At 38.9% G+C, this 14549-nt stretch overlaps 1 protein-coding gene across 1 annotated transcript in view; it reads left to right on the top strand.

Annotated features, from left to right (window-relative positions):
* Positions 1 to 6524: 6524 nt before the first annotated feature.
* Positions 6525 to 14549, top strand: part of LOC145995272 (phospholipase B1, membrane-associated-like) — a 52347-nt gene continuing 44322 nt past the window's right edge. Inside the window, exon 1 of the mRNA XM_083131858.1 lies at positions 6525 to 6779. Coding sequence (XP_082987984.1) covers positions 6757 to 6779 — 23 coding nt within the window. The 5' untranslated portion in view covers positions 6525 to 6756. The remainder of the gene's footprint in view (positions 6780 to 14549) is intronic.

Raw genomic sequence — 14549 nt, forward strand, 5'->3', positions numbered from 1 at the left:
TTACACAATGTACTTCGTATTTCAATGCATAACCTAAATATCAACTTGCCTTCCATTATCTCCGATTAACCTAAAGAGACTGAAAAGCGGGCTAAAAATAAGAATATAAATGTGCATATTTTTCAATTTTGCTCAGTTCTATAGTTTTCTTTCCTTAGGCATACTTTGAAACTAAAAATTTGTATAGAATTCTCGATGACGAACATGTTATCGAAACAGACTGCTTTGGTATATGTAACAATATTTTATAACGTTGAACAATTCATTTTGCATCAATAAACAACTATGTAACGTTAACTAAATATAGTAATTCAAGTTAAATTTGGCATTTCTAAAGAAATTAGCTTTGTTAGATTTACCAATTCGATACTGGTGATCAAAAATGATTTGCAAGAAACAAGTAAAACTTGACCAAATCTAAAAGTATGTTAGATGCCTATTTCGAGCACATTAAATCTTTACATTATGAACTGAACTATCTCTCGTTTATTTATAAGTATAAAGTCTGTGTTACTTACCCTGGAGTTCATTGTAGGGGCAAAATTACGTGGAATTGCCCTAATCCATTTCTGTCTTTCAGTAACGTCTTGAGGAAATCTAAATACATTAGTCTTACTGTTCTCATCATAATTTCCTCTACAGTTGAGAACACAACACTTATAGACCATATTCTTTGTACGCTCGCACTTCACTTATACTTCGTTGCAGTTCTTAAAATTGCATTGCAATTCCACATACGCTAAAAACGATCCAATATTACTTCCACCAAATCAATCAAACATGGCGGCTGTCTCGCCTACAGATGATGACGTCGCTCACGTGACTAGAACAAGCCATTCGGCTTTCTCCAGTTTGAGAAGGTGATGATCACACTCGAGCGTCGGAGATTCGATCGAGTTTGAGCGAGCGAAAGTGGTCCAATGCAGTATTCTAGTGTGTACTCTGAAAATAAATGTTTGCAACAATACACAAATAATGTAATGGAAATCTCTGCTTTGTTGCAAAATAACATTGAGAAATGCAGACAGATAAAGAAGACGATCAGTTTCAATTTTAACTCTCAGAGGAAAGTCCCGTTTATCCTTGGAGTCATGTGATGTTATATAACATTCAGGTTTGTACTTTAAGGTCAAATTGCAACAAGGTCAACAGGTGAGCATTCTAAAACAGAGCAAGCTGCATAATCCTTGAAAAAGCGAAAATATGCTGAATATGACAGAAAATTGATCAAAATATTCTCTATCATGCCAAATATGCCTAAATATGTCCTTAAAATCACCTTAATTTAAGTAGAGTCTTCATAATATGAATTTCTATGTGTTTAGGGAACACATCACCCTTAGCAAAAAAAAAAAATATGCTGTCATGGAAATCCTAAACCTAGTTATTGGTAACGGTAGTCCCCAACCTTCGTTAACAGCTCATTTGCGTGGAAGGGACGAGGCAAAAACACTTCCGGAATATGCAAATAAACGCTTAAATGCACGCAACTACTTTCAGCATTCTTTAATCTTGTTTTCAAGTTCAGTTCACTGCCCATTAGAGAGTGCGAGTCTGTGCATGTGCTTGCATAAGCCGTGCCACTTTAGGCGGTGAAAACACTCCAAGCGACCTTGGCAGGGTTGCCACAACCAGAAAAGCACAGTTTCTTTTTCTATTCAAGTGCAAACATTTCCTTCAATCTTAGAAACACTGAAATAGTAGTAGTACGTACAATGGATACTTTATCCACTGACTCATAGAAAATACTAAAGCACAGAAATATTATGTCTGAATGAATGAAAATAAGAAAGCAAATTGAAATTACTTTGAGCAAATTGAATACTTTGAGAGTAAGGTTTTAGCTGTATTGTAAGAATCGATTTAAAAGTAAGATGATATTCGAAATATACTAACTGTCCCCAAGTCAAATCATTTATTTCATTTATCGACCCAAACATGCTGAGCGCAATTGTAGTGCCATAAATACATGATTAAATAATATTATTACAATAGTTTCACCACAATCTTTAAATGGGCCTCCCCGATGGCGTAGTGGTAGCGTCGTCGCCTTGTAATCAATGGGTCCCGGGTTCATTAACCAGTGGAGGCACATAGTGGTTCGGATCCCACTTTAAACTTTAAGTCCAGTCCCGTTTAACCTTACTCTGAAACTCAATCAATCAACAATCTTTCAGAATAAATTTTTTTAAAGTTTGAATAAATTCATACCTAAAATATGAATGGTGTTATTATGGATGCAATCGTGTTGAAAGAGTTGCACGCTCTCCACAGCGAAGAGGTTAAAAGAACTGGCGTTTGGCAATGAAAGATTTTGTGTTTGGTAGGTGTTTTAAAAAGGGGGGACATAAAAGGTTACGGCTGATAATAACGGATTATCCATTTGGGTATGGATAAAATAAAACATTAATAGAAACGTAAATGTAATAATGTTGGTGTTTTCGTGCGTGAAACATGGGAGTTTTGCTGTAGTGTGTTGGCAACAATGAAGTTTGAAGTGGTTCGTGATTTTCTTGACCAACATTTCAATCGTCGTTCGTGTGACCGTGGGGGACAAATTGCTTAATCTCACAACTCCCCAGATTTAATCCCCCAGACTTCTTCGTATGGGGTATCGTTAAATACCCTATCTATTCACAGAAATCCACAGACATTGATGATTTGAAACTCAAAATCACACAGGCTGTCGAAAGAATCACCCCAGAGATGTTACACCAGACGTGGAATGAATTGAATCACCGTTATGAGTTGTGCACAGTTCGCAATGCGGGCCATGTAGAAAACTGAAAAAGGTACCAAACTGTTAATAGTGTATAAAAATAAAAACTCCCACCTTTCAGTCTTTTGTATACGTACAATATTTCAGGAAATTACATTTGACCAAAAAATTTCACCACATCCAAATTTTATCCATATCCAAACGGATCACCCTGCATGTTGGGATCATCTGTTATACCGTTAATTACTTTGTAGAGAAATAGCAAGCCGCTTAGTTGTCGTCGGTGTAATAGTTTGCTGAAGTTTACTGGGTCTATTTTCGTGGCTTGATCGAGATTATAAAACCTAAGTTTCTGAAAGTATCCTTGGCAACACTGCTTATTATGATTTGATTTTTTGTCATTTAGCGTCGCTTTCCCGTCACTTTTGGCTAATTGCGACGATGATAATGGACTACGATATGATGAAACTGATAAACGGACACTCACGAAGAAACCCCATGCCCCAGGTCGGGGTTCGAACCCAAGACAATATGCTTATTAAATTTGAGCTTGGTGTCGAAGATCACTCTGAGGTCCTTATTTCACTTTTGCTTGTGATTTGTAATGAGGAACGAAAAACGTAAGGTTTTTTTGCGCTTTGAGTACCGGTAAGTGACTATGTTCCATTTTGTGGGGTTGAAATATAACTTTGTTTTTTACTCCAAGAAATCACTTTGTTTACATATTTCTGTAGCTTCAAACAGTCCTCATAAGGTTATTTGTGGGATAACTTAAGATCGTCGCAAGAAACAAGTTTTGAGAATTTTGTATGCATCGTTGATAAGTAAGGAAAACAACATTGGACCCTTGTGGATCACCAGAATATGGCGTGAAGGGACAACTTTTGATTTTTCTGTCGTTTGCGTTCGATCGGCCAAATGTGAAGCAAAGAAATTTAAAGTATCAATTGTCTGTAGTAATATATCATGGCCAATTTTGTCAAATGCCTTAGTAATATCTGCATATAGTGCATTGACTGATCCTTGTTGGCTACGTTTGTCACGGTACCTCTCATTGGAACAAATTCATGCTGATAGGGAGAAATTATTGAATTGACGTCCCAGCAACGTCGCTAAACTTGACAAGATTGCTATTGATCTATAATTTTTAAAACTTGACTTCGGGATAATACAGACTGAAGATGTTTCAATTTGGAACGAAAAATGGTGGTTACGAGAGAAAGGTTAAACCTTTGCAGTGAGGGATATTTTAATGTATCGCAACATCCTGTTACTAGATATGGTGGTGTGTTGTCACGGTCGTTGACATAGATTTCAACTTCTGAATCACGTCCTCTATACTTCATCTACGCGGATGTTGCGCAAAGTGAACATTTCAAGTTGCTCGTTAGCAATTTCTATTTTTAGATTATTTATGTCATATTTAGCTCTTTTAGTTGAGTATACATGCTGAAAGTAAGTTGCAAAAACATTCGCGATGTCATTTTCGCTGGTCAATATGTCTGTGCCGACTTTAATGGCTTCCCAACTTTGATGGTACTTCTTGCTTTTCATGTAGGAGCAGAATCGAGAAGGGTCTGCACTTATCTGGTCTATATTGTAAGCCAGTGGTGGAAGTGGATATTCCTAACTGGGGGATACTTGGTCGAGTTGGAGGTTAGGTGGGCGGATGCTTTTATTGATCAACATGGCAACAATTGTAGTGGAGAGATGGCTTCAAATTATCTTAGCTGGGAAGTTTTTTTAATTTTTTTTCTTAATTAGGGGGATAGCATCACCCCGCTTCAAACAATTATATATTTCTTAATCTGTGCGAAAGGATTTTTCCCAATGATATTATTTGCTTGTTTGTACTTTTCTTACATTTTAACCTGTTTTAATTGAATTTTAATTTTTCCACTATAGCAGGCGTGAACCAGCAAGGATATGTTGTGTTCTGTAATTGTTTAAGGAGAATGCATTTATCAAACATATGCCATACATTAATCTATAGAAAATATCGACAGCTTTATTTACATTAACGTGCTATTTACTGGTGTCCAATCCGTTTCTGATTCTAAACTGTAGAGTTTTGAATGGTCTGCTTTCTTTAACGTTGTAGACAGAAACGTGTTGCTTTCATTTATTTGATTTTACAGAAAGACACCTGTTCTCAGTTATTATTAGGAAAGGGGAGGAAGTGTTCTCTGGTAGAAGAGGGCCCTTTGTTTACATCTATGTTAATAACATTCGTTAATATTAGGTCTAGTAGCCTATTGTTTACATTTAGAATATTGTTTACGTTTCTGAGAGAATGTCCTCCTCCGTGGCCGTGCGGTTTAAGGCATGGGTTCGACACCTGTTCTCAGTTATTATTAGGAAAGGGGAGGAAGTGTTCTCTGGTAGAAGAGGGCCCTTTGTTTACATCTATGTTAATAACATTCGTTAATATTAGGTCTAGTAGCCTATTGTTTACATTTAGAATATTGTTTACGTTTCTGAGAGAATGTCCTCCTCCGTGGCCGTGCGGTTTAAGGCATGGGTTCGATGGGTTCCGGGAATTTTCGGCCTGTGTATAGGTCGGGTGGCAACCCACCATCGTGAGGAAATTGGGGAGCTACGAGCGAGTAGCGGTCTCGGAAATCTCCTACAACGGCAGGGGTTGGACGTGCTAACCACACGCCACCCCATTACCGGTTGAAGAACTCCACACTTCTAGGTAGAATTGTGGGAGAGAGACTGGCAGCCGGAAGATAGGCCCAGGCCCTTTCGAGGGCTGTCGAGCCTAGTATGGTATGACATATAAAATGTTGTAGATCGTTACACGCTGGCGTAAGACTTAATGGATCAGCATCCACACTCGTGATCTCGGTCAAATTAAAGTCACCACAAGGTAGTATTTTTTCTCCTGGTTTAGTATGAGCTTGAACAAAGTTGTACAATTTGTCAAATAATGCCTTAGATGATTTGGGGGGTGGGGGGTAGTACACAACACCAATATAAAGAGGAAATTTCTTATTAAGCAGTACTTTAACTAACATGGAATCAGGCTGTTGTGTCGATTCTCCTACCAAAAGGGACAAATGGTAGGGTTCTTTTTTACAGGTACAGTCAACGGCAAAGATAATGGTAGGCAAATTGTCCATCGTTATTTTCATTACTTTTTATTCTACATCCTGTGATGTTTTAAGGAATGAAATTATGTTGGTGCGAAACAGGCATTGCTCTCTGCTTATTGACGTCTTTATTTCAATTCATTGTCATCATATTGTGCAGTACAGACCGAATGAAAATGCTGTGGACAATTCGCCTACTGTTTCTTTTGCCTTGAGTGTACAAGTACACCACTGTCACTTACTTTACTTATATGAACTTGAATTTAACATGTGAACCGGATATCTTTCAATTTCCCTGCCACTTTGATTTTTTTCATGCAGTTTCTTTTTTACCCAAAAATTCTACCTAGACGAGGGAAATTTCCATTAAGCTGGCAACACTGCTTTCGACTTGCCGTCAATGTATTGCAAGACCCAACACCTATTTGAAACTTCCCGTTAATGAATTCAGTTACTGAAAAAAAAGTGTTTATATTATCCTCTGTAACCTATCATCTTTTCAAACGATAATTGTTTGGGGAAAAGAGACCATGAAGATCGCATTGGTTGTTTGGGGTGCTTCCCATGGTTCGACCCATCTTACGTCATCTCCCCTTCTTTTTCCTTTCTTAATAGCTTTTGTAATTAATGCTCAGGCCGCAAGAGGAATCAAATGCAGTGTTTGATGTTAGATACCGAACATAGTTTCCACTGACACTACATCTTGACGGCCTTGTACCCACTCCTGCTGGATAGAGCTTCGGGAGACCTTGATTTTTTTTGGCTTCCCTTTTCCTCGACTTGTAACACCAGTTTCTAACTTCCAGTGCTTGTGCGCGTTTGTGTTGTGGAACAGTGTGTGACTGAAGCACACTGATGATGCCTGCACGCACTCCCATAAACACATACTATTAAGTGAGGAAAGCATTGTTGGAAGTCATGCCCACAATCTAGTGATCCAGGATGGGAACATCAAAATGTTTCAGGTAAGGTTTGGCTTGAGGTTTGTGCACAGCTAGGCTAATCGGGAGTGGGTCTACAGTTTGAAGTGGTACCGGAACCACCATGTGCCTCCACCGGGTATCGAGTTTCAGGTAAGGTACAGTCACCGCCAATAAAAATGGCGCTATGTATGTTGCCTAACTCAACGGCCATAAGTGGATTTTAATAGCAAATTTTCAATGGCAACTTCTATCACCGCCGTAGAGCTAGACAACACATAACGCCTTGCAGGGAAGCTAGTGTTTCAGATGTCCAATTGTTATTGCCGGTGACTGTACATCATGCACTCTTACAATTTGTCTAGTGATGCCTAGACGAGACAAACCCTAGTCTCGTCTAGGTCTCTAGAGCAAAACCGAGAGCGCCGTTTAAAAGCTGAGACAAGAACAAGACCAGATCAAACGAAAGGAGCGTATCCAGCGGGAGGTAGCCGGCCTTCGTGGTGGAGTGGTTAGCACAGCGCGCTACGTCACCAGCGCCTGAATATGGGTGATCTTTGTGAGTGTGCCTCCATCAATTTCAACATATCATCACTCATACTCATCTTCGCTAATTGGCTAACAGTGACAAAAAAGCGAAGTAAAATGAACAAATCAATCAATATAAGGGTCACTGGGCTCTCTCACCTCTACTACTGGAAAAATTGAATTTGGCTCATTGCTCTTTTTACGTTGGAAAGTAACATATAATTGTTAATTCACTTTTCAATTAATTGAAAGTAAGCACTGTCACAGTTTCTAAGTGCATATATTTTTTGCCCTCCATAGGAGAGCGTTGCCCCGGGCGCCTTGGAACAGTAGGTTAGTGCAACGGATTTACAGTAAATATCACAGGTCTGTCGTTGGTTCGATTCCCACCACCTGCAAAAGAAAGAAGAGAGAAGAGGTGCTGTCGAAACGTAGCGTTAGAATAAGTATAGTTTAAAGCACTAGACAATGCATAATGTCCGATTAACATTTAATGCCAATGTAGAACCATTGTCACTAACATTCAGAGAATTATTTAACAATTAGGTATTTAAGATTCATCTTAGTAATAACTAAAAAGGTGCTATGGATAAAAACAAATCAGTGATTCGATCCCACTTAAGACAGTATGTTCACTCACGATTAGCCTATCAGTGCATAAACCGGACTTAAATTCGCCGATCGTCGTCACAACCGCGTATCAGTGACATACATATATTACGATTTAATTTTCTGAGACTACCTTTTTCAGCGATATTTGTTAGTCAAAAAGTGATGCTGAAAAATAGTGTTTGATTCCAGATCATTTCAGGGGGCTGAAGTCCCATAGCCCCCTTACAGTGGCGGCGATTGGGTGTCAAAAATGGAGGGGGGAACAAGAACAGTTTACTTTATCTTGGTAGTCAAGATTAGCATTAAGAGACAATAGCGCGGAGCAAAAGGTGGAAGGCAACTGCCCCACTAATCACCGCCACTGACCCCTTGCATGTGCACATGCAAGCCTTCAAAGGGGAAATATACATGGGAGTGTCCTTCATTTAAGGGGGAAAACATATCCGCGTGCGAGTCATGAGGAAAATCCGGAATTAACTTGTAAATGACAAGGAAAGTCTCGACTGGTATCACATGTGTCCCTTGTTAAATTATGTATACACGTGAACGGAACGCCATTTTGTTCTTAAGAGTCACGATTTTCATTGTGGATTACCAAGAAGTTGCAATGACGGAAAAGCTATTTTCGTGCAAGGCTTTTGAGTATTCTAAACGTCCCTCGTTTTCAGGCGTAGCCAAATAAGCACAAAGATTGTTTAGTCTATTCGGAGGACTTTCATAGTCCAGCTTAAAATATGGGAAGTATCAAGACCCTGTTATAGCACAAAAACATGCAAAGGGGGTTGGTTATATTTTCTGGGAGGGAATCACATGGAATATACTGATAAATACCACACAGGGAATACATATTTGGGCTAAAAATGCATTTACAGTAAAACTTCTCAATAACGGACAGGCGTGTGGGAAAAATAAATGTTCGTTATTAATAAGTGTCCGCTATTCAGAAAAAAAGTGTAGGATGTTACACAATAGGATAAGCATATTACAGTACGTACTTTACGAACACAAGATCACCACAAAGAATACTGTCTATTCTCTGCATGTTTAAAAAGAAATACGTTCGGTGTAACATGAAACAATGCGCGCTAGTTCGAAATACTGGCTATTGTTGTGTCGAATTCCAGGAATTGCGAACGTTTACTTTCAGGCTGTTCGTTATTAATAATGTCCGTTATTGAGAAGTAATATTGCCATTAAACCCCATGTATTTCTGCCGGGGAATTTAAAAATGTCCGTAATTTAGAAGTGTCCGCTATTCAGAGGTGTCCGTTAGGAGAAGTTTTACTGTGTTACATTTTCCTTGTTTGTTGAGTAACGTCTACCTCCTGCCCCCCCCCCCCCCTGGCACCTTGACTGCTTATTGCTGATTAGCCTCTGATTAACGAGATAATGACAATAAATAGTAAATTGTCAATTGCCCGCATCTAATGAACAATTATAGTTAATAAGAAAAAAATGATACAATATGTACAGTCACCGGCAATACAAAGGAGCATTTATATCCTCAAACACCGCTTTCCTACATGGCGATGAGCGAACTTCAATAGTAAGGCTTCAATAGAAATTTAGGTTACGTAGAGTTGGCCAACACGCATTGCAGGAAAGGTGTATTTCAGGATCTAGATGTCCCATTTTATATTGCAGGTGACTGTACAATTATTCTAATATATGTTTGATGGGTATCGAATTCTCTCCAGAATTAACATCACTTAGATACTCGATCGAACACCTTAATATGAGCAAATGCATATTCTGAATATTTGAGAATTTTATATATGATTGTTGGCAACACCACAAACGGAAGTACCATTAATCTCTTTACACAATTTTTTGTCCACTTTTACTCTTTCTATTCCAAAACTCATATACTCTACATAACCTCACTCTTCTCCCCCTAATATTTTCACTTTTTAATCTCACCACCTGAGGTTCCAGTTAGAAAGAGTGTAATCCTAGCTTGAACATCAAATCAATCAATTTCATCATTTCTTAGAATAATATCGTCACAAAAATGTTGAGAGGAGCAGTTACATTTAATGAAAGCCTCAAAATCATTAAAATACAACTATCTTGTCTGTCGGGAAGGTGGTAATAGACGCATAATAGACCACTTGGCACACCTTACACCCGTCCTCCTGCATATTTACAGCGTCTACAGTGGCCTTTCATAACGACGGTTCTGTGCACCATTGGCAATCCCAGTTAGCCCGGTGTGCGGTTTCTGGCGATAGTTCTGCAGTACGATGCAACACCGCGCATTGAACGTCTGCCATAGTATACGCCGAAGCAAAGCTACTGTTTAATACAGACATGAGCAACTTGGTGTACTTGTGGAGGCAGGAGAGTGATTTGTGCACTGCGAGCTTCCCGCCTGTACAATGCACTTCAAGGCATCTCTTGCCTAATTCGCTCTGAGAACCCTTTGCCCGTCCCTCTTACAACGCTCGCTCTGGGTTGCACGTGTGCAGCGAAGAGGATTCTCTCACAAATAAGGCGAGTTTAATACGAGAACGAACATTCCAGGACAAATCAATGGCGTTAAGAAATACTAATTATGAAAGAAAAAATAGGAAATACGTAGTAATATAATCATAAAGATTTACGTACCCCGCCCCTTCCCTCTTCCCAATATATGTTTGCAGCGAGTGACAACAGCCAGCAGGCTGTTCCATTCAGGCCTCCAAATTCAAGGGATATACAAGAAACGAGCACGTGTTTGTAACATGATCTGAATTGTTGCACAAAACGCACCCAATCAAAACCTTACACTCTATATGATTATTGCATATTCACTCGTTTATCTTCGAATAGTAAAGACTTTCCTTTCTGACAAAAACACACTTATTGGGGGGGGGGGGGGGTGATCTCAAAAGTGAAAGCCATAGACCAGAGATCCGTCCGTAGTTGTTACTGGACGTGTTACCGGATATATTTTCAGTGGCTCTTGAATAGTTGGCTACACACTGCAGGCTCTAGTGGTAACAAGCATGGGGAAGACTTGGCAACGTTGCTTCGTCTTGTTGATTTCACTCCACCATAGGGACGGCCATTTTTTCACCTACCAGCAAATACCATACAGAAGTTACGTGATTGCCAAAACGTTAATTGATATAGTGACAATACCTCTAAAATTGAATGTGAAGGCATAACATTTTCTTAAATTAAAAACATTGCGAATACAGGTTAAAGAGGATATGAAGTATTTCCACTGCCTTGTCCATCTGTCTATTAAAAACAATATTTCAATATACCTTTAAGCTTTTATGAACCAAGAAATAACCATAAATATTTCAATTCTCCTTTGTAGATTGCCTTGTGTTGGCAAATCTGAGAAGTAGCTCCATCTACCAAAGAATTTGGCGATCTCTGTCCTAGACCATTCATGCCTTCGTTAACCGATGTATTTGTTGTTAAGGTGTCGGCATGCACGCGTTAGATTCCGTGGAAGGGGCAACAGGCATTGAAACACCCATACCTTAGCAGGGACTCGACCATATAAGGACAGGCCGTCCACTGAGGAACTTAGGTTTGTCAATGTTTAAGTTCGCCTCTCTGTCCAAGATCTACATCAGAGTGTTGAGTATATCATATACGATTCATTTTGCCATTACACGTCATTTCCTTTCTCTATTTCTTATTCTACGTCGCTTTTCTTCATATTTAGGCTAATCCCAACGAGCCGTGTTCTAATTGTAACTGGTTTTCTCTTATATATTCTGTGGAACAACCAATCAGAACGGAAGTTTAGTCATGTGAAGATAATCTGTGAGTTTGGCAAGGGAAAGTTTTTTGTCTGTGGTTTCCGAGCGTTGGTTGTTTTTGTTCGCTCCTCGATGAAAGAAGAAACAACAGAGATGACGTACCTTCGTGTTCATTAATATTAAGAAATTTATCCAAACCAAGGAGTTCTGTGCACAACAAATGTGGTTAGCCGATAATAAAAATCCTAGTTATTACCAGTGTCTTAAATGTTTGACATATTTCCCTGAACAAAAATATTATTTTTTAGATGAATCCTTTAAAACTCACGTGTGAATATTTGAATATACATACCCGAGTTCATTAAAAAAAAAAAAAACTTATTGAGTACACTTTGATTACCACATTTCCTTCGAGCCAATTTCTAGCCCGTACTTTTATTTTTATTCTTTAAATTTTATTTTTTTATAACAGCAGTAGATTGTCTCTTACAACGTTCTTCAAATCCCTCGTCCATCTTTGTAGTTTGTGTGTTGTACGCAATGATTTGTGAAAACACAAGTATAAAGACTAGCAGTAGAGGCTTCTGCCTATTCGCACATTCGCACGTGCACACCCAAATAAATCTGCAATGCAATTATTTTTTATTAAACTTATTCACTGAACACTATCTCCTTCAAAACATCAAACGTTCCGAAGCCCAATCGCCCCGTCGGCTTCGCATTACCAGTGCCTGCAGCCGAGATACGTTTGCTCGGAACACAAGTCGCCTGGTGCTCGTTGGCCGCTGTTGGCAGCACGCGGTATTATGGGCTAAACTCGCACTGCTAGTGCTGTGTTCACGATACAGCAGTGTTGCAATCCCATTCCATTCGAGATCGTGTGGCGGAGTAGAGGCAGCACACACATCACCGTAAATCGAGGGATTTTTTTTTTTTTTTTTTTTTTTTTGAAAAGGGACATTTCTATGGTATCTTAGCTCGCTCTGTTCCGAGCATGACAAGGGCGCTGTAGTAGAATTATCCACCCGCTCAGGCAGGAGGGAGGGGGGGGGGGAGAGGTGGAGGCAAAATTGTTACACTATCAAAAGCTCGTACCTGTTTCATTACGAAGTGAGCATGATGAAAGGGGAAACTGTACATAGGGAAAGCAGATACGTAATATTTAACGTTGTTGAATATTTGGAGGGAAGTTAGCTACTCGTACAAATCGCACCAGCGACTGCAGTAATATAAGACGGATAAGGCGGAAGGGAAATACAAATTATGAAGTACGAAGAAGGGTAGTGTGGACTGAGTGAGTACTGTCATTTTTTGTAATATTTTTTTAATTTATTCTCTTGATTTCGCTTGAGTTTGTTGGTTTGGTCAGTCGGTCGTTAGTAATAAACAACTGCTAGATAGATTACAACTGATTTTCTGCATGTTGTCGTTGGATCGGCTACCTTGTTTGCAGGAGTGGCCCAAGACAAAATTTTCACCTGGGCGAGATGGAATTTTGGCTCCCCCTACTTTCCACATTCCTCCAATATAAATCATAACCATGTTATATATTTACGGTTTTAATGACGAAGAATAATAACCTTATTTTAAAAATACTAATGCTTTTAAAGAACACATGTATTGTAGGTATATGTTTATTTTATACCTACATAATGACATCAAAACAACAATAATCTCCTAGCTTAGATAATTTTGCAATATACTTATTAAGTTATTCAGCAGTAGCTTCAATTAATTCTTGTCAATAATGAATTCAACTCTTTGTAAAACAAATAGCCACGCAGCCGGTAGAGGCACATAGTGGTTCGGACCCCTCTTTAAATTGTAGATTGTCTGTCTCTGTTTGCTTTTCTGTTCATAAAGTGGACTAAAAAATAAACTCAGGCTTAGGATTTGGCTCTAATCAAGGAGGATGCCTCTGTTTGGCGTCCTGGGTACTCGCCCCATCCTGCTTGTTTCCTGTATGCAAATGTAATTATTCTTGTTCACATTTATCAGTGGAGCGAGGGGGAAAGTTTTTACTAAATATTTTGCAAATTCATAATAATATTGAATATTGTAGATCGGCATTTCTATGTTTATAGTGATTTTGCCAGGTTATCGAATGTTGAATTATCTATATATCCAATAGCATCGCTCTTTTCGTGATCGACGGAAAGTTCGCCGCGGTATTTCAAATTTGTAAAAAATAATATTTTTTTATTAAATAAAACTCTCCTATAGCCTTATTTTTCAGTAAAAGGTGTTCGTAACTTAGGTTACCAATACATTTAAAAACAAATAGTGAGTATTTGGGAGGGTTATAAAACACTTCTTCTGGACGCGATGCTGAAGTGTGCACACCCATAAAATCAGACCACGAGCCGCCACTGCTGACTAGTACGGTAACAAGTATCGTGTGAGGTGAAAACACAACTAGTCCAAATTCAAGTGGAAAATCCAGCAGGTAAACTAGCCTCAGGCGTATTACTATTATTTTGGGGCCGAGTCGAAGTTTGCTATTCAAAAGCAAGAACTCGTGGATTCCCTGCTGATAACCATCTAACATGGAAGCTCATTGTTTCTTCAGCCATTTATTGCGTTTCTTGTACAGGAAGTTGTTCTCTTCCTTCTTAGAAAGAGTCAGAAAAAGTGTTGTGATGAAGGTAATCTTCTACATGGTCACGATGTAGAGGTTGTATTTTACTGCAATCAAAAACTTCACTGAACACCATGAACATAGCACGTTATGTTATTCATAATTATGATTATTCCGTTTTTGTATTCATTATATGTGCCTTCGCTGTGAACAGATGCAGTTGTGTTCTCAGACTGTAATATTGTGTAAGGGTTCTTGTGTGAAATCGTCAATGGACAATTTACTACTGTGTAGTATGCAATTTCAAGGGCATGCTAAGGTCATTTAGAACAAAAATGAAGCGGAATGTTTCAATTGAACCGCAGTAAAGGCTGAATTGAATGCCTTTGTGTTCTT

This window comes from Lepisma saccharinum, chromosome 11 (genome assembly GCF_977018435.1).
Source record: "Lepisma saccharinum chromosome 11, izLepSacc3.1, whole genome shotgun sequence".
NCBI classification, from domain to species: Eukaryota; Metazoa; Arthropoda; class Insecta; order Zygentoma; family Lepismatidae; genus Lepisma; species Lepisma saccharinum.